General features: G+C 40.3%; 1 protein-coding gene across 2 annotated transcripts in view; it reads left to right on the plus strand.

Moving 5' to 3' along the window:
• The window catches only part of LOC142759970 (interferon-induced, double-stranded RNA-activated protein kinase-like), a 171330-nt gene that overhangs the window by 61117 nt on the left and 85727 nt on the right, over positions 1-24486 (plus strand). For both annotated transcript variants that reach the window (XM_075862807.1, XM_075862808.1), the window contains exons 3-5: positions 4407-4530; positions 7440-7543; positions 24240-24375. In XM_075862807.1, coding sequence (XP_075718922.1) covers positions 4407-4530; positions 7440-7543; positions 24240-24375 — 364 coding nt within the window. The remainder of the gene's footprint in view (positions 1-4406; positions 4531-7439; positions 7544-24239; positions 24376-24486) is intronic.

Here is a 24486-nt window from a genome sequence, read left to right on the forward strand (position 1 = left end):
AGAAAGTTGTATCAGCCAGGGGATGTCAATCAAACATGGAAAGTTTGGACTATGTAACTCGTCAGGATAGCAGCACCGCCCCATGACCCTTTAATGAGTTATTAGCATATAGTGTGCGCCGTTTTAAAAGTGGATTTTAAAGATTTTGCTGCATCTGAGAAAAAACATACAGGGAATATTGTCAGGTCATGTATTACAACATGGTGGCGGTTCAAGGGGTTAAAACTATCAGACAGGTTCACATGAAATATTCAATGAATTGAGAACAATTCCATCTGCCTTGCAATTTTGTTATTATAGATATATCCTATATAATTACAGCTCTAGAACCAAGCTCATACATATATACAGTACCACAACCAAGCTCATATATATATATATATATATATATATATACAGTACCACAACCAAGCTCAGTACATAAATACAGTACTAGAACCAAGCTCTGACATATATACCATACCACAACCAAGCTCATATATATTATATATATACAGTACCACAACCACGCTCCGTACATAAATACAATACTAGAACCAAGCTCTGACATATATAAAACACCAGAACAAATCTCAGTACATATATAAAACACCAGAACCAAGCTCAGTACATAAATGCAGCACTAGAACCAAGTTCATACATATATATACAGCACTAGATCCAAACTCATTCATAAATACAACACCAGAACCAAGCTCAGTACATATATAAAACACCAGAACAAATCTCAGTACATATATAAAACACCAGAACCAAGCTCAGTACATAAATGCAGCACTAGAACCAAGCTCATACATATATACAGCACCGGGACAAAGCTCAGTACATATATGTAGCACCAGAACAAATACAGCTCAATTTAGTGCACCCCCTGCCGTAAGTTTAAATTCTCAAAACCTAATATAATAGCGCCATACACTGTGTCCCTGATTATAATAGTACCATACACAGTGTCTGTAGATAGTACCTCACTTATAGCTCCCCCTGTATATAGTGTCCCACATATAGCTCCCCCTGTATATAGTGCTCCACATCCCCATATATAGACCCCCTGTAGATAGTGCCCCACATCCCCACATATAGACCCCCCTGTATATAGTGCCCCACATCCACACATATAGACCCCTCTGTATATAGTGCCCCACATCCCCACATGTAGACCCCCCCTGTATATAGTGGCCCACATCCACACATATATACACCCCTGTACATAGTGTACCACATCCCCATATAGACCCCCCCTGTATATAGTGGCCCAGATCCCCATATAGACCACCCCTGTATATAGTGGCTCACATATAGACTCGACCCCGCCCTGTATACAGTGGCCCACATCCCCACATATAGACGACACCCCCTGTAGATAGAGCCCCCACTGTACATAATGCCACTCACAGTTTTAGTAGAGAAAAAAAATTAACATTTACATACTCACATGATCCCGTCCGGTGGCAATGCAGATCTGCTCTCTTCTGAGCAGATCTGCTGGAGCTGAACGACGCATCGTTCAAAGGCGCTGAATGACTTGCCCCGTCAATCAGAGCCTTTCAATCACGGAAGCGGCGTGATGACGTCATCGCGACGCTAGCGTTGTTGAAAGGCGCTGATTGGCGGGGCAAGTAATTTTGCCCCACCAATCAGCGTCATTGTAAGGCGTTGAATGGTCGGAACATGCCCGGCCATTCAGCACTAATGCATGTGTTTGTACCTGCGTGCTATAGATGCAAGTACAATTACTGCAAGACGGGGTGGCTGTCGCTAGCACCGGGGCCCCCTCTGGTGCCAGCGACACCCCCGGGCATGAGGGGGCCCGTGTCGCCCGGCCCATAAATGTTAGAGGCTCAGTGGTGCGGGCCCCGTAGTAGCGTCGCTACAGCAGTAGCAGCCATAATGGCTGCTAGTGGCGCCACCGTGTATATGGGGGTCGTGTCGGCTAGCGGCAGGGCCCCGTAGCAGCCACTACGACTGCTACAGCGGTAGTTACGCCATTGATGCCGCCCACCCATTTTCAGCTAGGTGACGCCGCCTGAGGCTGTCAGCTCACTTTGCCTCATGGCAGGTGCGGCACTGGGCCCTGGGCTGTTCCACAAACTTGGGCCCCCCTTCCCCATCGCCTCTCCGCCTCTCCATCTATAGTGAACACCACCTTTTTGTGTGAGCATTTACAAATGGTTGTTACGATTCCCCTTGTCAAATGGCTGTGTCCCTACATACTGACAGTCTCCAACCATCGCTGACAGTATCACACTGTGTAGGGACACTTCCTCTTGACAATGGGAATGGTAACACGCATTTGTCTATTAGTCCTGGATACACAGAGATATGTAGAATACAAGGATTACCTGCAACAGACATGTCAGGGGAGGTGACAGATCCCCTATAGACCCAGTGACTCACAAGTGACGTCTTCTCTGATGGGAGTCGTTTTCTTTTCTTCTCCATCTGACGCAGAACGTTATGGCAACTTCTCCTCATCAGACATCTTTGCCCAGCACTTCTGCAGCAATTTCCAGCCTCTATGGAAACACACAAATTTAGACACCAAGGCCCAGAACCATACATTAAAGGGGTTGTCCGGGCACAGACCGGTTTTTATACTGATGACCTATCGATGTGCCTGGACAACCCCTTTTACTCAGACTAATATATTTGTACCCCAGGCTAGATCATTGAATACATACAGACTCCAGACCTTCTAAACTATTGCAGTCCCCAGACCAGACCCCCCTAAACAAATACAGATCCCAGAACAAGCACCCTGAATAAATAGAGACCTCAGAGCGGACCCCTAAATACAGACCCCAGACCTGACCCCCTACACTAATAATGACCCCAGACCTAACTCCCTTAAGACAGACCCCAGACTACACCCCCTACACTAATACAGACCACTAAATAAAGACCCCTAAACTTATACAGACCCCTAAATACAGACCCCATAAACTAATACAGACCCCAGAACAGACTGCTAAATACAGACCCCAGACCAGACCCCCTAAATACAGACACCAAAACTCAAACTAATACAGACCCCCTAAATACAGACCCCAGACCTGACCCCTACACTAATAATAACCAAAAGATCTGACTCCCATAAGTAATACAGACCCCAGACCAGACCCCCTATTCTAATACAGGCCCCAGACCAGACCCCTAAACAAATAAAGACCCTAGAACAGGCCCCCTAAATAGACCCTATAAACTAATACGGACCCCAGACCAGACCCCTAAATACAGACCCCTAAATAAAGAGCCCTAAACTAATACAGACCCCCTAAATACCGACCCCAGACCTGACCCCCTACACTAAAAATGACCCCAGAGCGGACTCCCTTAATACAGACCCCAGACCAGATCCCCTAAACTAATACAGACCCCTAAATAAAGACCCCTAAAATAATACAGACCCCTAAATACAGACCCCATAAACTAATACAGACCCCAGACCAGACCCCCTAAATACAGACACCAGACCTCAAACTAATACAGACCCACAAAATACAGACCCCAGACCTGATCCCTACACTAATAATGACCAAAAGACCTGACTCCCATAAGTAATACAGACCCCAGACCAGACCCCCTATTCTAATAGACCCCAGACCAGACCCCTAAACTAATACAGACCCTAGAACAGGCCCCCTAAATAGACCCTATAAACTAATACAGACCCCAGACCAGACCCCCTAAATAGAGACCCCTAAATAAAGACCCCTAAACAAATACAGACCCCCTAAATACCGACCCCAGACCCCTTAAACTAGCACAGGCCTCTAAATATACAGACCCTAAACTGATACAGACCCCAGACCAGACCCCTTAAATAAAGACCCCTTAAACTAACACAGACACCGAACCTCCTAAATACAGTCCCCAAACCAGGCCCCCTAATTACAGACCCCCACACCAGACCCCCTAAATAAAGTACCTCTAAATACAGACCCCTTAAACAAATCAATCTATACTTACATAGCAGCTCTCCTCAGTCTTCTCTGTGGAATTTTGCTGCTGCTGCTTCTCAAGGTCCTGCGGTCATGTGACCAGCAGGTCTCTAAGCAGTAGTAAGAACTTCAGAGATAAAGTAATGTGACCTTATGTCTAAAGGTCCTTTTGCAGGACATACACAATGCAGTTTCGTCTTGGTTTTTGCCACGATTCACGGCAAAATCGCTGCAAAAACGCGACAAAACTACAATGTACTTTGGGCGGCCATGGGCCCCCACGGGAGCCCTATGATAATCCGCCATTGAGGAAACTCATGAGGCCCAAGAGAAGGGGAGGGAGTAAACTAGTGGAAATAGCCAAAAGACAAGCGAGACTATTCTTTTATAAACGTATGGAGTTTTGGGCAAAGGTCTTTATGTCAATTTAAATGAAAACATACGTTGTAACTTTTTCTCCTCAAGCTTTGTTTGTCAAGTTTTTATTGATGATAAATTGGTTGGAGAAGCCAAAGACAAGACGAAGAAATCGGCAGAGAACACAGCAGCCAAAATGGCTTTGCAAGCACTTGGAAAAAGAAATGTTATAGTGAGTTTTGAAACTTTTTCCTTCCTTTATTCACATTAAATAATATAGAGGCATTTGGTATATTGGCCATATACATATATGCAGTGGCGGAATAAGTAGACATAGGCCCTGGGCTGTTACCCAAACTTGGGCTCCCCTTCCGCACTGTACGATTCCCCTTGTCACAGGGCTGTGTCCCTACATACTGACAGTATCACACTGTGCAGGGACACATCCTCCTGACAAGGGGAATTGTCTATCAGTCCTGGACTGCAGAAAGACTTGTTGTGAAATACAAGGATTTCCTATAATAAACTTGTCAGGAGAGTTGACAGATTCTCTATAAATCTAGTGACTCACAGGTGACAACGTCTCAGATTCTAGTAGTTTTTTTCCCGCTTTTCTTCTCCATTCGGTCCAGAGCTCATGACGACTTCTTCCGCCCATAACCCATTTCTGCAGAATTTGCCACTCAGATCTCTTCGGCTCCACACTTTTCCAACATTTCCACACCTATAAACGAAAATAAAATTATCATGGTGCCACATACTGTGCCCCTAAATATAATAGCACCAAACACAGCGCGCCTAAATATAATAATACACCACATACACACAGCTCCCTGTACGTAGTGCCACACACAGCCCCCTGTATATATCACACATCCCCCTATAGCTAGCACCACACACATCCCCCCGTAGAGAGCGTTACACACTGCCCCCTATAGATAGCGCCATACAGTCCACCTGTAGAGAGCGCCACACAGCCCTCCCGCTCTTGTAAATAGCGCCACAGAGCCCCCCTGTAAAGAGCGCCACACACATACCGCTGTGGATAGCGCCACACAACCCCCCCTTTGTATATAGTGCTACACAGCCCTCCCCCTTTGTACATAGTGTCACACAGTTCTCCCCCCTTGTATATAGTGTCACACAGCGCTCCCCTTTGTATATAGGGTCACACAACGCTCCCCCTTGCATATAGGGCCACTTAGCACTCCCCCTTTTGTATATAGTGCCACACAGCGCTCCCCTCCCCCCTTGTATATAGGGTTACACAGCACTTCCCCCCTTGTATATAGGGCTACACAACGGTTCCCCCCTTGTATATAGGGCCACATAGCGCTCCCCCTTGTATATAGTGCACAGCGCTCCCCCTTTGTATATAGTGCACACAGCGCGCCCCCTTGTATATAGTGCACACAGCGCTCCCCCTTTGTATATAGGGCCACACAGCACTCCTGTCCTTGTATATAGTGTCACACAGCGCTCCCCTCCCCCTTGTATATAGGCCCACACAGCGCTACCCTCCCCCTTGTATATAGGGCCACCCAGCACTCCCCCTTGTATAAGGTGTAACGGAGCACTCCCCCCTCCTTGAATATATACACAGCGCTACCCCCACCTAAAAAATATATATATATTTTACTTACCTTGCCCCGTGGCGGCCACTCCAGCTGGACGCATATGAATCCTCCCGACTAGATGCATGCGCAGACCCACGTGATGCAGTACCTCATCACGCCGGTCTGCGCAGGGAGTCTACCCAGCGCCTTATAGGCTGCAGGCCTGACAAGGCCTGCAGCTTATAATATTCATTTGTATCTGAGTCCTGAGGACTCCGATACAAATAAATGTGGCTGACACTAGCACCGGGGGCCCCCCTCCGGTGCTAGCGATGGCACCTGGCATGAGGGGGCCCATGCGGTCATGTGCCGCCCGAACCGCCCTACATGCTAGAAATGAAAAATGTCGTAGAAAGTCAAGGTACAATTTCCATGACCAGCATTATAGGTATTGTTTTTGAGTCATCTATGGACAATCTTTGGGCTTGTTTAATTGCCCCATCCCAATAATTAAGTAAAAAGTTGAAAAATTACAGTATTCGGGTCTCGGCGCCTGACTTGTAGAAAAGGAAGTAAAGCGTGTTTTAGGACTAAACTGATCCCTTCATTGGGTCTTTATTATGTTAAAGACCCGATGAAGGAACCTGTTCGGTCCTAAAACGCGTTGTCTCTATCAATGGCTTTACTTACTTATCTACAAGGCAGGCGTGGAATTAAATGGGGAGGTAATACCCGCAACCATAAGCAGATTTTGTGTTTTTTTGCGATGGAAATGCAGCGATTACGCCACTAAAAAAAACAAAAACCGCAAGTCGGACAAAAAAAAATTAAATCTTATACTTACCCAGAAGTCTGTGTATGTTCCTCCAGGCTGGCCTCCTGGAATGCCATTTCATCCCATGTGACCACTGCAGCCAATCACAGGCTGTAGCGGTCACATGGGATGAAACATCATCCCAGATGGCTGAGCTGCACGATATCAGAGGGACATGTTGCCATGGCTACGTAAGTATGAAGCTTTTTTTTTCAAGTGCAGTTTCCGCAGCGGACATTCCGGTAGAAAAACTGCGGCCGGAATTCTCCGTGGCGCATAGGGCGGATACGCTGTGTGCTTTTATGCAGCGTATCCGCCCTGTGTGAACATACCATCTGTTTTTATGCAAAACACTTTTTCATCTGCAATAGGTAGTATCAATACCTTAGAGGAGCACCTACTCCCCTTTTTCGTCTTTATCATATGTTTCCACCCTAATAATGTCTGACCTTCTTCCTATTCAATGAGTACTACATCTCAACTAAACTGATAGTAGAGTTCATCAAGGGGCAATAGAAGGGGAAAAGTGTCCATGACACTTACCTAGATCATAAGCTGTGCATGCAGTATTCTAGAAATTTTATAAAGTTCTTTGACAGTATAGAAGACGGATATAATGATATAATCTTAATGTCATTCATGCATACTATTTTTCCTGTAAATTCACATTTTATTTAAGTTTAGCATTTTGCCTATTTTACACGGAAATTGTTTGTATGTTTTGTGCAACCTTAATGGTGGTGTATTTTTTTTTTTTTTTTTGCTGTGCAGCATCAACCAGATTACATTGCACTACTTAATACATACTCCCAGGAGAAAAAGCAAGCTTTCAACTTTGTGCCAGTCTCTTGTGTAGGACCTGCCCATAATCCTGAGTAAGTAGATTATTTAAAAAAAACTAACTATTCCCACCACTCAACATATTATAAAAAATTCTGGCGCAAATGTGGACATAATCATTTTACATTTATACGACAATATCTGTAGTATTGCCCCTTTTATCTATAATACAACTTTACAAATGATTGTATAAACGTACAATAAGCAATATTGTTGCTTCAGTTTAATATTTCATTGTCATTATTTTATGTTACTATGGCTTACTTTAACTAAAATCAGATAAATTATGCGTAGGGGAGACATAATCTAACTTCGATAGCTGGTCAGTGGCATATAGCCTTTGTCAGAGGAGATAACACTTTCATCATCCTCTGATGCTGTCCATACACATTAGATCATTACCTTACCCGATAAGTAGCCCCATACGGGTCTGGAGGATGCTTATCCCCTTGCCGCTATAGAAATAAGAAAGATGGCTCTGTCGAAATAATTTTTTGGCCGACAGCTACGTATGTCGCTTCTTTTTGCCTCCGCCTCCCATTGAAATCAATGAAAGGCGATTTCGGGCATTTTTTGCCGCTGTTTCCGCGTCAAAAACAGCACCAAAATACTCATTTTGAACATACCCTTATTGTTTATTTCTGCATTTGAGTCCAGTTGTACAGTTTATATGTAGATATGATGTACATAATAAAGTAACTTTGTAACTATATTACATTACTTATCTTGTACTGGTCCTGAGCTACACGTGTCATAGTCCACTGCATTTACAATTCTTTGGACTTCAAAGCTGAAATCTTAAAGCATTACTTACTTTCTTATAGTCTGCTCAGGGCTCGCCCTAGTTTTTTGCCTTTGAGGAAGTGTAGTTACTATTCACTGTACAGTAATCTGATGTTGGTAAACTAAGGCCTCATGCAAACGATCGCATTGGTTTTGTGGTCCGCTAAAAAACCTTGTTGTGCATCCATGTGTCATCAGGTATTATGTGTCACTAGTATTGGTGAATCTGCAAATCCGGACTGTAAAATGACATGTTCTGAGTTTTTGCAGTCCGGATTTACGGTCTCCGCACCGATCCATGTAAAAAACGGTCGTGTTCATGGGGCCATAGAAAATTATGGGTCCGCAATTTATCCACAAAAATGCAGATAAATTGCGGCCGCAAAAGCACGATCATGTGCATGAAGCCCAAGGGTATGCCCAGACGTGGCGGAGTTCTGCATACACTGTCCGCATCAATGCCGTACAGAATCTGCTTTGCAGATTCTGTTGCGGCTCTGCCTAAAATGGGCATAAAATTGATGCGGACTAGTCGTTGCGTATTGAGGTGACAGTACTTCCCTTCTCTCTATCAGTGCAGGATAGAGAGAAGGGACAGCCATTTCCCTAGTAAAAGTAAAAGAAAATCATACTTACCCGGCCGTTGCCTTGGTGACGCGTCCCTCTCTTGACATCCATCCGACCTCTCTGGATGACGCGGCAGTCCATATGACCGCTGCAGCCTGTGATTGGCTGCAGCCGTCACTTGGACTGAAACGTCATCCCGGGAGGCCGGACTGGAGGAAGAAGCAGGGAGTTCTCGGTAAGTAGGAACTTCTATTTTTTTTACAGGTTGATGTATATTGTGATCGGATGTCACTGTCCAGGGTGCTGAAACAGTTACTGCCGATCGTTTAACTCTTTCAGCACCCTGGACAGTGAATATTTACTGATGTCGCCTAGCAACGATCCCGTAATTACGGGTGCACACACTTAGTCATCCGTAATTACGGGAGCCCCATTGACTTCCTCAGTCTGGCTGTAGACCTAGAAATACATAGGTCCAGCCAGAATGAAGAAATGTCATGTTAGTAAAACCAATACGCTCCGCAGCACACATAACATCTGCGGACTTCATTGCGGAATTTTGACTCTCCATTGAAGTCAATGGAGAAATTCCGCAATGAGTCCGCAACAAGTCCGCTACACGTCCACAACAGTCAGTGTATGCTGCGGACACCAAATTCCGCACCGCAGCCTATGCTCCGCAGCGGAATTGTCCGCAACGTGTAAATGAACCCAACTAAAAAGCTGTGGAAGGCAATGGAGAAACGTGTACGCTGCGGATTTCCGCTGCGGACTGTCCGCTGCAGAATTCCAGAGCAATTCCGCCACGTCTGGTCATGCCCTAACTCTAACTAACCACTGCTTTATATGAACTCAACTAACAAACATATATATTTGTAACATTTATCATATTTGATTTTAATTTTATATATATATATATATATATAAAAAACCTATAAGTTGTAGGGTCAATTAACACATAGTCATTTTTGGAAAAACATATGTACATTTTTATTAAATATCACAGTATTAACAATATTAAAAGATGAATCATGCAGAGCATGAAATAAAACGTCTGTCAGTTACAGAGGACGTACAGGTAATATGAAAACGTGAAATAAGTAAATACGTGCACTACTGGACCCAGGAGAATCTGCCCAGAGAAATGATTGCAGCTTTTATATAAATAGCATCAGCAAAGAATTGCATAACATGTGTGAAGGAGCAGAGATAAGAAACTCTACTGCAAATAACCACAAAAGGCTGGGATGTAACGTCAGATAACTGCCTGTTAGTAGACCTAATGAATGCAGATGCAGTTGGTGAGGATGCAAATGGTTGGAACGAAGTAGTGCACAAAAAATACAGCATGTAACATACCCATAATAGCCCTCTGCATAGAGAGAACGTCAGTCCCGACGCGCGTTTCGGCGAAATGCCTTCGTCCGGGGGTGGCGTCTCTCCAGCAGGGGCCTCCCCTTTACAGAGACAGCCGTCCAATCAAAGTTGCAGACGCCTGTCAGGTGATGCATGAAGTCTGTAGTAGTTGGCGTCATGTGTCCGGACAGGAGAGCCCATGGAAATCCCCCGACCGCGCGTCATCCGGAGGGCGTGGATCCACGGCGTCTGACGCCATGGAGACACGCCCCCCCAGATGCAGACGCACGGACCGAAAGGGCACCAGGACACTCCCCCCGACACACGCGCACATACAGACACTGCAGAAAGGTAAAGTATAACCAGGACGATGTCTGACAAATCTGACAGAACGGCAATATCGAAGCAGAGAGCCATAGATACTATTTATTAATTCTTAAACCATTAGTGGAACATATATATGTTTAAGACAACATGTGCTGAGACTAGTTAACAAATAGAAGATAAATTAGACATAAGCCACTATATAGGAATAACGGAAAAGGATCTTTGTGATCCACAATATGCTTCACCGTACTGATAATACACATTATAGATATATATACTCGGTGTATATTAATAGCATGTTTAATCAATATAATTGTATATAGTATACATATGATAAAGATACTCTGATGCTTGACATGGTTTTGATGTATATTTGATGAAAATACATGCCGAACACCTACATAGATGTGACTTCTATTCACTACATTCTGAAGAATAAAAATAAAAAATATATTAGTATATAGATAAGTATATAAAGGAAAAAATAAAAATAATAAAAATTAATAAATAAATGGGTATTGGTTAATATCAAATAGTGCATATTACACAAATATTCATTGTATCATGTCTATATGAAGTGATGTACAGGAAGTATGTGATAAAGGTGACTAACTCTTAGGAAAAAATTAAAAAATTAAAAAATTATTAATTGATTAGTTAAAAATAAGTGAGATAATATGGGACAGAAAATATATATATAAAATAGGACCCATATAGATTATGCATACAACCAAAAAATATATGTAACATTGAAAAGTGTGTGTAATAAAGGACAATATTGTGTAGATATCCATAGATATTTAAAATATGAATAACCGTAAAGATGAAAAAGTGTGATAATAAAAAATATATAATAAATATATAAGTGTATCATATATATATAAAGTGAAAATATACATTAAGTATTTATATTAATCTTGATACGAGAACATAAATATATATGTATGTGAAAAAGTAATAGAGACAAAATTAAGTGAATCATAGGAAATGTATACAATGAATAAATATATGCAAAGAAGAAAATCCATGTACGATATATAAGGTCAAACATATGCATAGATCCGATAGATAACCAATCCACATCAATATATATGACATAAAAAAGTAATTGTATAACACATGAAGAAGACAGAATATTGATGGGAGCAAAAAGTCCAATAAGACCACAATGGTAAACCGTATTCTTCTTTAGTGTGGATCGTTATTCATCATATAATGTTCATGACTTAAGCTTCTCTAGGCTATACCAAAATCGGAAATAATCTATAATAAAGGAGAGGAAATTAGATATAAATAACATAAAACATACTTAAAATAACCCACTGGAGGTCAATGGTCAAAGGAATGGCGCAAAGTTTAAATTTTCATTGAGTCCAAGGGGAACCATGGTCCCCAGAGTCCAGATCCACTTGGATTCACATTTTGCCAAGTTTTTAGAGACATCACCCCTTCGAATGTGTTTTTCGATACAGTCAATTCCCTTCACTTTAAACTTAGTTGGGTCACAGGAGTGGTACTTTTTAAAATGTCTTGCGACAGGTTTCAAAGTTTCAAGAGTCTCTATTTCTTTAGCCAGAACAATATCGCGGACATGTTCCCTAACCCGTATTTTAAGTTCGCGAGTGGTGAGGCCAACATAGATCTTGGGGCAGGGGCATGTGGCGTAATATACAACTGCCTTGGTTGAGCAAGTAATAGAGTGAGTGATTGTAAAGGTACGTTTTCCCGCTGAGTCAACAAATGATGTTGCTCTCTCAATATTTGAGCAGGCAACACAGTGGCCACATGTCTTGCAGCCCCATTTTGGACCCTTAGTACCAAAGGGAAACTTTTGATTTTTATGTTGATAGTGACTTCGAACTAAGTGGTCCTTTAGGTTTTTTGAACGTCGAGCCGATACTGATGGAAATTTGGAAATATATTTCTCAATGGTAGGGTCTGTACATAATATGGGCCAGAATTGCTTCAAAATTACTTTCATTTGGGGCCACCGTGAATGATATTCCGTGGTAAATCTTACCTGGGTTTCTGATTTATTCTTGGGTTTCGGAAATAGGAGGTCGTCTCTAGATGTATTTTTCGCACGGTGATACGCCTTTTTTATCGAGCGTTTGCTGTATCCGCGGGCAATAAATCGATTGGTAAGATCATACGCTTGTTTCTCAAACACCTCTGTGGAGGAACAGATCCTCCTAATCCTTAAGAATTGACCTATCGGCACGGCCCGTATGGTCTGCAAGGGATGGGAAGAAGAGGCGTGAAGAAGAGAATTAACTGCCGTGGCTTTCCGGAAAACATCTGATTGAAGAAATCCATTAACATCTCTTGATAGTTTGACATCTAAGAATTCCGCCTTGTGTTTGTCGTAATGATACGTCAATTTGATGTTCAAATTGTTTGCGTTAAGTTCATCAATAAAGGTCTCAAAAGACTCAGATGTCCCCTTCCAGATGAGCAGAATGTCATCGATGTACCTGGCCCAAAAAATGACCTGGTCCATCGAGACATTCTGCCCACCCTGAAAAAGTTCGCGTTCCCACAGCCCCAGGAACAAATTGGCATATGACGGGGCACAAGCTGCCCCCATTGCCGTTCCCTGGAGCTGGAGATAGAAAGAATCGTTAAAGATGAAGAAATTATGCGTGAGTGCGAACTCAAGCAACGTCACAATAAAGTTGGAAAAATTAGGTTCCATACTCCCTGTAGTTAGGAAGAAGGAGACAGCCCTTAAACCATCAGTGTGACGGATGCTGGTATAGAGTGACTCGACGTCGCAAGTGACTAGGAGCATGTCTTCCTCTATACTGATTCCGTCTATTTTTTGTAACAAGTCTGAGGTATCGCGGACGTATGAAGGCAGACACTCAACATACCCCTTAAGATAATGATCGATAAATTTACATGTTTTTTCCGTAAGATTACCCCTACCTGAGATAATTGGTCGTCCTGGGGGGATTTTTGGGTTCTTGTGGACTTTCGGGAGTAGATAAAGTGTTGATATAGTCGGTTCAGCAGGAGTGAGTGCCTCATACAATTCTTTGTTAATAACGTTGTCGATTTGAGCCTTCGTTAAAATCTTTTCCAACTCTCCTTTGAAAGTACATAATGGATTATATGTCAGTCTCCTATAACAGTTTTTGTCATTTAATTGTCTATAGGCCTCGGTCTCATACATTGTACAGGGCCAAATCACAATGTTTCCGCCTTTGTCGGCTGCTTTAAAAACAACGTCATCAATTTGAGTAAGCTTTTTAAGGCTTTGGCGCTGTTCTGCTGATAAATTATCATTTTTAATCCCTTTAGACATTTTTTCAAATTCATGACTGACTGATTTTACAAACGAATCAACTGCTGAGCACATGCTCATTGCAGGAAATCTTTTAGACTTAATCCTTATTGGTAATGGAACCTTACCTGTTGGGTCATCTTCCTGTTCTTTTAATAGTTCTTCTAGATCACGTATGGTCTGTTGTTCAATGACCGTGGGAAAGAATTCATCAGACTCGGACCTATGAAAATATTTTTTATAGATCAATGAGCGACCAAAGATGTGCAGATCTTTGATTGCAGAAAACGTATCAAAACGGGCACAGGGGGCAAAGGTCAGCCCCTTCTCTAAGACCTCCATATCTGATATAGAGAGGGTATGGTTAGAGAGGTTAATCACCTTGAGAGCGTTTGAAGCTTCGTCGACTTCGGGTTTCCTTTTGTTGGAAGCTTGTCTGTACGTTAATTTTCTTTTTTGTCTCGTACCATAGGTATGATAGGGCCGCTGCCGCGCTCCCCCATCAGATTCACTCTGAGATGAGATTGATGTTGTAGACATGGATCGATTACTCTGATTAGATGGAAGGCTTTTTCTCCATTTATATACTCTTTGTTGAGCGTAATCGGTGGTATCTCTGGAGAATTTTTTAGATTTTATTTCTTTAATTTCTTTTTCCCATTCGCTAAATTGTTGTTCCAATATAAGATTGAAACTAATAAGGCCTTCAGGGGTCATTTTATCTTTGAGATTGGATTGTATTACCTCAATCTCAATATCAAGCTGGTCAAGCGTCGTTTGATTCAAATTAATCAGCAGCTCCATAAATTTAAATGAGCTCTGATTACAAACCTCCTCCCATTTAGCAACAAAAGTGACATCATTGATAGGGAAGGAGGGGAAGATCTGGACTCTGAGGCCTCTCGGAATCAATTTTCTTTGAGAGTAATTCTCCAAGAAGATTTTATTCCACCATATTCTCATACGGCGGTGAAGTAAATTTTTATATTTATTCTGTAGCTCGCCCACATTCCCTTGACCATTAAAAGCAGGCTGTGATGATCCATCGTTAAAAACCTGATCCATTTGGGAACGCCAGATGCGTTCTCTAGCTTTATGATCCATGGATCCTGATGTACTTGAGTCTGTGAGAAACACAGCAAAGAATTAGCCAACATAAACCTATTGGTACATGCAGGGGGGGTCTAGTTAGTATGTAATTATATATGTGAATGCATACTCTATAAGTCACTATATCGTGCACTAGACCTATAGTGAAACCAAGTGAACCTTGGTGTATTGCCCTAATCAATCAATAGAAAACCTATAAGTTGTAGGGTCAATTAACACATAGTCATTTTTGGAAAAACATATGTAAATTTTTATTAAATATCACAGTATTAACAATATTAAAAGATGAATCATGCAGAGCATGAAATAAAACGTCTGTCAGTTACAGAGGACGTACAGGTAATATGAAAACGTGAAATAAGTAAATACGTGCACTACTGGACCCAGGAGAATCTGCCCAGAGAAATGATTGCAGCTTTTATATAAATAGCATCAGCAAAGAATTGCATAACATGTGTGAAGGAGCAGAGATAAGAAACTCTACTGCAAATAACCACAAAAGGCTGGGATGTAACGTCAGATAACTGCCTGTTAGTAGACCTAATGAATGCAGATGCAGTTGGTGAGGATGCAAATGGTTGGAACGAAGTAGTGCACAAAAAATACAGCATGTAACATACCCATAATAGCCCTCTGCATAGAGAGAACGTCAGTCCCGACGCGCGTTTCGGCGAAATGCCTTCGTCCGGGGGTGGCGTCTCTCCAGCAGGGGCCTCCCCTTTACAGAGACAGCCGTCCAATCAAAGTTGCAGACGCCTGTCAGGTGATGCATGAAGTCTGTAGTAGTTGGCGTCATGTGTCCGGACAGGAGAGCCCATGGAAATCCCCCGACCGCGCGTCATCCGGAGGGCGTGGATCCACGGCGTCTGACGCCATGGAGACACGCCCCCCCAGATGCAGACGCACGGACCGAAAGGGCACCAGGACACTCCCCCCGACACACGCGCACATACAGACACTGCAGAAAGGTAAAGTATAACCAGGACGATGTCTGACAAATCTGACAGAACGGCAATATCGAAGCAGAGAGCCATAGATACTATTTATTAATTCTTAAACCATTAGTGGAACATATATATGTTTAAGACAACATGTGCTGAGACTAGTTAACAAATAGAAGATAAATTAGACATAAGCCACTATATAGGAATAACGGAAAAGGATCTTTGTGATCCACAATATGCTTCACCGTACTGATAATACACATTATAGATATATATACTCGGTGTATATTAATAGCATGTTTAATCAATATAATTGTATATAGTATACATATGATAAAGATACTCTGATGCTTGACATGGTTTTGATGTATATTTGATGAAAATACATGCCGAACACCTACATAGATGTGACTTCTATTCACTACATTCTGAAGAATAAAAATAAAAAATATATTAGTATATAGATAAGTATATAAAGGAAAAAATAAAAATAATAAAAATTAATAAATAAATGGGTATTGGTTAATATCAAATAGTGCATATTACACAAATATTCATTGTATCATGTCTATATGAAGTGATGTACAGGAAGTATGTGATAAAGGTGACTAACTCTTAGGAAAAAATTAAAAAATTAAAAAATTATTAATTGATTAGTTAAAAATAAGTGAGATAATATGGGACAGAAAATATATATATAAAATAGGACCCATATAGATTATGCATACAACCAAAAAATATATGTAACATTGAAAAGTGTGTGTAATAAAGGACAATATTGTGTAGATATCCATAGATATTTAAAATATGAATAACCATAAAGATGAAAAAGTGTGATAATAAAAAATATATAATAAATATATAAGTGTATCATATATATATAAAGTGAAAATATACATTAAGTATTTATATTAATCTTGATACGAGAACATAAATATATATGTATGTGAAAAAGTAATAGAGACAAAATTAAGTGAATCATAGGAAATGTATACAATGAATAAATATATGCAAAGAAGAAAATCCATGTACGATATATAAGGTCAAACATATGCATAGATCCGATAGATAACCAATCCACATCAATATATATGACATAAAAAAGTAATTGTATAACACATGAAGAAGACAGAATATTGATGGGAGCAAAAAGTCCAATAAGACCACAATGGTAAACCGTATTCTTCTTTAGTGTGGATCGTTATTCATCATATAATGTTCATGACTTAAGCTTCTCTAGGCTATACCAAAATCGGAAATAATCTATAATAAAGGAGAGGAAATTAGATATAAATAACATAAAACATACTTAAAATAACCCACTGGAGGTCAATGGTCAAAGGAATGGCGCAAAGTTTAAATTTTCATTGAGTCCAAGGGGAACCATGGTCCCCATAGTCCAGATCCACTTGGATTCACATTTTGCCAAGTTTTTAGAGACATCACCCCTTCGAATGTGTTTTTCGATACAGTCAATTCCCTTCACTTTAAACTTAGTTGGGTCACAGGAGTGGTACTTTTTAAAATGTCTTGCGACAGGTTTCAAAGTTTCAAGAGTCTCTATTTCTTTAGCCAGAACAATATCGCGGACATGTTCCCTAACCCGTATTTTAAGTTCGCGAGTGGTGAGGCCAACATAGATCTTGGGGCAGGGGCATGTGGCGTAATATACAACTGCCTTGGTTGAGCAAGTAATAGAGTGAGTGATTGTAAAGGTACGTTTTCCCGCTGAGTCAACAAATGATGTTGCTCTCTCAATATTTGAGCAGGCAACACAGTGGCCACATGTCTTGCAGCCCCATTTTGGACCCTTAGTACCAAAGGGAAACTTTTGATTTTTATGTTGATAGTGACTTCGAACTAAGTGGTCCTTTAGGTTTTTTGAACGTCGAGCCGATACTGATGGAAATTTGGAAATATATTTCTCAATGGTAGGGTCTGTACATAATATGGGCCAGAATTGCTTCAAAATTACTTTCATTTGGGGCCACCGTGAATGATATTCCGTGGTAAATCTTACCTGGGTTTCTGATTTATTCTTGGGTTTCGGAAATAGGAGGTCGTCTCTAGATGTATTTTTCGCACGGTGATACGCCTTTTTTATCGAGCGTTTGCTGTATCCGCGGGCAATAAATCGATTGGTAAGATCATACGCTTGTTTCTCAAACACCTCTGTGGAGGAACAGATCCTCCTAATCCTTAAGAATTGACCTATCGGCACGGCCCGTATGGTCTGCAAGGGATGGGAAGAAGAGGCGTGAAGAAGAGAATTAACTGCCGTGGCTTTCCGGAAAACATCTGATTGAAGAAATCCATTAACATCTCTTGATAGTTTGACATCTAAGAATTCCGCCTTGTGTTTGTCGTAATGATACGTCAATTTGATGTTCAAATTGTTTGCGTTAAGTTCATCAATAAAGGTCTCAAAAGACTCAGATGTCCCCTTCCAGATGAGCAGAATGTCATCGATGTACCTGGCCCAAAAAATGACCTGGTCCATCGAGACATTCTGCCCACCCTGAAAAAGTTCGCGTTCCCACAGCCCCAGGAACAAATTGGCATATGACGGGGCACAAGCTGCCCCCATTGCCGTTCCCTGGAGCTGGAGATAGAAAGAATCGTTAAAGATGAAGAAATTATGCGTGAGTGCGAACTCAAGCAACGTCACAATAAAGTTGGAAAAATTAGGTTCCATACTCCCTGTAGTTAGGAAGAAGGAGACAGCCCTTAAACCATCAGTGTGACGGATGCTGGTATAGAGTGACTCGACGTCGCAAGTGACTAGGAGCATGTCTTCCTCTATACTGATTCCGTCTATTTTTTGTAACAAGTCTGAGGTATCGCGGACGTATGAAGGCAGACACTCAACATACCCCTTAAGATAATGATCGATAAATTTACATGTTTTTTCCGTAAGATTACCCCTACCTGTGGAAGGCAATGGAGAAACGTGTACGCTGCGGATTTCCGCTGCGGACTGTCCGCTGCAGAATTCCAGAGCAATTCCGCCACGTCTGGTCATGCCCTAACTCTAACTAACCACTGCTTTATATGAACTCAACTAACAAACATATATATTTGTAACATTTATCATATTTGATTTTAATTTTATATATATATATATATATATATATATATATATATATATACACTACCGTTCAAAAGTTTGGGGTCACCCAGACAATTTTGTGTATTCCATGAAAACTCACACTTATATTTATCAAATGAGTTGCAAAATGACTAGAAAATATAGGCAAGACATTGACAAGGTTAGAAATAATGATTTTTATTTGAAATAATAATTTTCTTCTTCAAACTTTGCTTTCGTCAAAGAATGCTCCATTTGCAGCAATTACAGCATTGCAGACCTTTGGCATTCTAGCTGTTAATTTGCTGAGGTAATCGGGAGAAATTTCACCCCATGCTTCCAGAAGCCCCTCCCACAATTTGGATTGGCTTGATGGGCACTTCTTGCGTACCATACGGTCAAGCTGCTCCCACAACAGCTCTATGGGGTTGAGATCTGGTGACTGCGCTGGCCACTTCATTACAGATAGAATACCAGCTGCCTGCTTCTTCCCTAAATAGTTCTTGCATAATTTGGAGGTGTGCTTTGGGTCATTGTCCTGTTGTTGGATGAAATTGGCTCCAATCAAGCGCTGTCCACATGGAAATGGCATGGCGTTGCAAAATGGAGTGATAGCCTTCCTTATTAAAAATCCCTTTTAACTTGTTCAAATCTCCCACTTTACCAGCACCAAAGCAACCCCAGACCATCACATTACCTCCACCATGCTTGACAGATGGCGTCAGGCACTCTTCCAGCATCTTTTCAGTTGTTCTGCGTCTCACAAATGTTCTTCTGTGTGATCCAAACACCTCAAACTTCGATTCGAACATGTTAATGCTCCTACAGCTCAACATGGAGAAATTGCAGCAGTGTTTCAGAACGCTGATGGTGAACCTACTTTCAACAGAGATATTACTATTCATGCTAATAGCGGAGTTTTAGCAAATTTCAACATTTTAAGCAAACTCTGTGATCCCATGTGTTATCCATTACTTTTTCCATTTGGAGATTCCAGATGGACGACAAATATCAAGAAAGTCATTGTTTCACTTACATCTAATAGCAATCTGGATGATACTCCCAGTGCAGCAGCAGTTCTAATAAATGTCACTCAGTTGCAATGGTATTCATACCATTTGGCAATTAGAGATAACTTCAACCAATTTTTGTACTCTAGAAAGTTGACTCACCAATTTTTAGTCGATGCATACTGTAAAACTGAAGCCAACAAACTCAATTGGTATAAAACCAATCAATCACAGATTCGGGCTGAAGATTATGATGTGTTGACTACATATGTTAACAATCATGCTGTAGAGGACAATATAGTCCCTGGAAAAAAAGTGATTTCACTATCAGGATTTCAAGGAAGTCCCAGAAACATGCAGCAAAAATTACCAAGATGCCATGGCCATGGTTAGGAAATATGGTAAACCAGATATTTTTGTTACCTTCACTTGCAATCCAAAATGGACAGAAATAACAGAGAATTTGCAAGAAGGACAGCAACCATCAGATCATCCAGATTTGCTTGGAAGGGTTTTTCAATTAAAGCTCAAGTCTTTATTAATTGATCTTAAAGACAAACATATTTTTGGACGACTAAGAGCCATGTTGCATGTTATTGAGTTTCAAAAGAGGGGACTTCCACTTGCTCATATTTTGGCAATCTTTGTCCCTGAGGATAAAGCTGGGGAAATACGAATGAACAGAATTGTTTGTGTAGAGCATCCAAAACGTCACAATATCATTAAAGGGTGTATGATTCATGGTCCATGCGGACATTTAAACGCAAAAGCTTCTTGCATGCAAAACAACAAGTGTTCGAAAGAGTTTCCAAAACAATTCTGTAATGAGACAAAAACAAATGTTAATGACTATCCGAAGTATGAACGTAAACATGATGGCAATTTTGTGGAGATTTCTGGAAACAGAGTTGACAACAGGTGGGTGGTACCTTACAATCCCGATCTGTCTTTGAAATATAACGGGCATATTAATGTTAAAATCTGCTCATCTATTCAAAGTGTAAAATATATTTTCAAGTATGTATACAAAGGCCACGACTGTGCGAATATCCAATTCACTTCAGTATCAAACGAAGAGAATATCTTAGAATGGGACGAAGTCAAAAGATATTTAGAAAAGAGATATGTTAGTGCACCAGAAGCCTATTGGCGTTTTAAGGGAGTTTGACATGCATAATCAAACTCACCAGATTGAAAGATTAAATGTTCATTTGGAAAATAAGCACACCATTTGTTTCCAACCAGGAAAATAAGCTTCTGCAGTTCTATCAAAAGGAAAAAAATCAAAGCTTTTATCTTGGTTTAAATTAAATGGGGAAGATATTACTGCAAGAAAATACCTTTACATTGAAATTCCTGAACATTACACATGGAATGAAAAAGACAGTGAATGGACTATACGGAAGAGAGGGGGTGAAACCACAATTGGTCGAATTAGTGTTAGCCCTACTGACAGGGAGAAGTACTTTCTACGCATTCTTTTATTGCATGTTAAAGGTGCAACATGTTTCGAAGACATGAGAAAAGTTGATGGTAATCCCATTCCTTTGGAAACATATCAAGCAGCATGTATAGCCAGAGCGCTTATTAATGATGATGATTCTGAGTAGGAGATTTGTCTTTCAGAGGTGGAAAATATGCAAATGCCAGTGCAACTTCGACAATTATTTGCATTCATTTGTGTCATGTGTGAGCCTTCTGACCCATCGGCTTTGTTTAACCGACACAAAAAATGTCTGACAGAAGATTACCAAAGTAGGTATCCTATTGGCGATAGAGCTGTTTATGAAGCTTTGATTGATATTGAGAAAGTACTCCAAACCCATAAAAAGAACTGAGGACATTTCAATTTTCCTACAATTCCCGTAGTCTATTAAAACGAAAAAGACTTTGCTTTTGAACAGTATAATATTGCCATTGAAAAGGCCCAGTTTGATGAGAAGTATGCAAGTTTAAATCCAGAGCAAAAAGCTTCCTTTGACAAAATTTTACAAGCAATGCAAGACTCTACATTGTCAAGATGTTTTTTTGTTGATGGACCTGGCGGTAGTGGCAAAACATATTTGTACAACACTCTAATGCACTTGATTAGAAGTGAAAGTAAAACTTACTTTCGGGAGGTCGTACTTCACACAGTCGATTTAAACTTCCAGTACCTTTTACTGAATGTTCTACCTGCAATGTTAGGCTTGGCTCATCAGTTGCAGAAGAATTAAAAAATTCCAAGCTTTTCATTTGGGATGAAGCAACTATTTCACCATCACATGGTGTAAATGCAGTAGGTCATTTGTATCGAGAATTGCTGTCTGATCAAACCATTCCTTTAGTTCCACACCAACAACCATTTGGAAATAGCGTATTTCTTTTTGGGGGAGAATTTAGGCATACTTTGTCAGTATTACCACATGGAAATAGAACTCAAATTATCACTCAACGTGTTGGAAGGGTGTTAAATTCTCAAACTCAGTAAAAACATGAAAGCAAATGACATGAATGTCATGAAGGAACGCTTCAGAGTTTCTCTGATTGGTTATTACAACTTGGAGATGGTACTTTACAAGAATCTGGCTTAGGAGAAGGTATCTTTGAAATTCCACCAATATGCTTTGTAAAAGATTCTATAATGGAACCTGTTTTTCCTCAAATAACTACACCTGAAGAAGTTCAAACTATTGCTAATACGGCAATACTAACTCCAAAAAATGACGACGCACTGAAAATTAGTGAGGAGGTACTTCTGAGAATCAAAACCGATTCAAAGTCATACCTTAGTGTGAAGACAGTGCAAATGTAGAAGAGAATAACAATTATCCTATTGAGTTCCTTAATAGTTTAACTGGAATGCCCCCACATCAACTTAAACTGAAGATTGGGGTAGTTGTTATTTTGCTAAGAAGCTTAGACCCTTCAAAGGCTCTCTGTAATGGAACCAGATTAGTTGTGCAACAGATGATGCCCCGGTTGATAGACTGTGAAGTTCTCACAGGAGCTTCCAAAGGTAACAGTGTTTTTATCCCAAGAAATGTTTTAATACCATGCGATCCTAATTTAGCTTTTACAATTTAAAGGCAACCGCTTCCTATTCGACTTGCTTTTGGGATGAATATTAACAAAAGTCAAGGACAAACCTTGGATAAGGTTGGCATTTATTTACCGTCACCGGTATTTACCCACGGACAACTTTACGTTGTCTTTTCAAGAACCAAATCTTTCGATCAACTTAAAGTGAAAGTATTGACAACTGATGAACAAGGCAATCTGAAAAATGGTGACAGGATTTTTACAAAAAATGTGGTTTACAAAGGAGTTTTTGCTTTTTAGTAAGCTGTCATTTGAGCTTACGGTGGCTCTTAACTTATGTTAATAAATGTACCATCTGTGCATTCACAAGAACGCCTGTAGGGTTACAAACCGAAGGAGGTTCACATCCTTTACCCTGGGTGAAATAATAAATGATTCAGCAAACGCTTCTGCATTCTTCTTAGGTTTCAAATTTTGGTAATTAGGTTTTAAAATACACCTATATTTTTTTTAGAATATTTTGAAACAATACTTATCATTCCTTTTGCTAGCAAACCCGTGTAACGGGTTTTCTATACTAGTAATCTTATAGCCCTCTTCACTCTCCGCTTGTTACAAACCTGTACAGTGTGTGTGTGTGTGTGTGTGTGTGTGTGTGTGTGTGTGTGTGTGTGTGTATCTATATATATATAGAAATATATACATACACACAGATATAATAGATATATATAAAAATTACAAAAAAGATTTATTTTTATATTTTTAGTGATTTGTCTGTTCATAATAAAAATTTAAAACATGGAATTAATTAAACTAATCTAGAAAATGAAAGCTTCATAAGTCTTGTGAAAAACAAAGTAAAAATAGTTGTGATATTCAAAGTGGCTGCAAAGATATTATCGTTTAAAGAAGTGCATATCTGAAATGGAAAATTTGACCTGGAAATGGGGGCATCAATGACCCTTGGTCATGAAAGGTTTAATAAATGTATATTAGAAAATTAAATCACCAAACAAATACATTACATGAAAAAAAAAACCTCAAAGATTTACATAGCCCTTAAGATATTGTATTTGATGGCATCATCTGCCAGCTGCAAAATTTCAACATTAAACATTTGTTTTATTTAAATATATAGGAATTAAGTAGCGGTTGCTAAATGTATATATACGGTACATATATGTAATGCATTTTACTTGTTCAATAATCAAATATGAGTAATTTAGTTCTTTTTTGTAGGTTTACCTACAGAGTAAAATCTGGAGATAGATTATTTCCTACATCAAGTGCAAAAAGAAGCAAAAAACAGGCCCAAAAGGCGGCAGCTTATCTTGCTCTACAAGAAATCAGAAGGGAGTTTCCAAATGAAATTCCGGTAATACATGATTGTTTTAACAATTAATTAATCTCATATATATTTATAAAGCATTTTTAGCTGCCTCAAGCACCCCACAATCACGTCAGAGATACCCCTTCCTCTGTCTAA

This window comes from Rhinoderma darwinii, chromosome 4 (assembly GCF_050947455.1).
Source record: "Rhinoderma darwinii isolate aRhiDar2 chromosome 4, aRhiDar2.hap1, whole genome shotgun sequence".
Classification (NCBI taxonomy): Eukaryota; Metazoa; Chordata; class Amphibia; order Anura; family Rhinodermatidae; genus Rhinoderma; species Rhinoderma darwinii.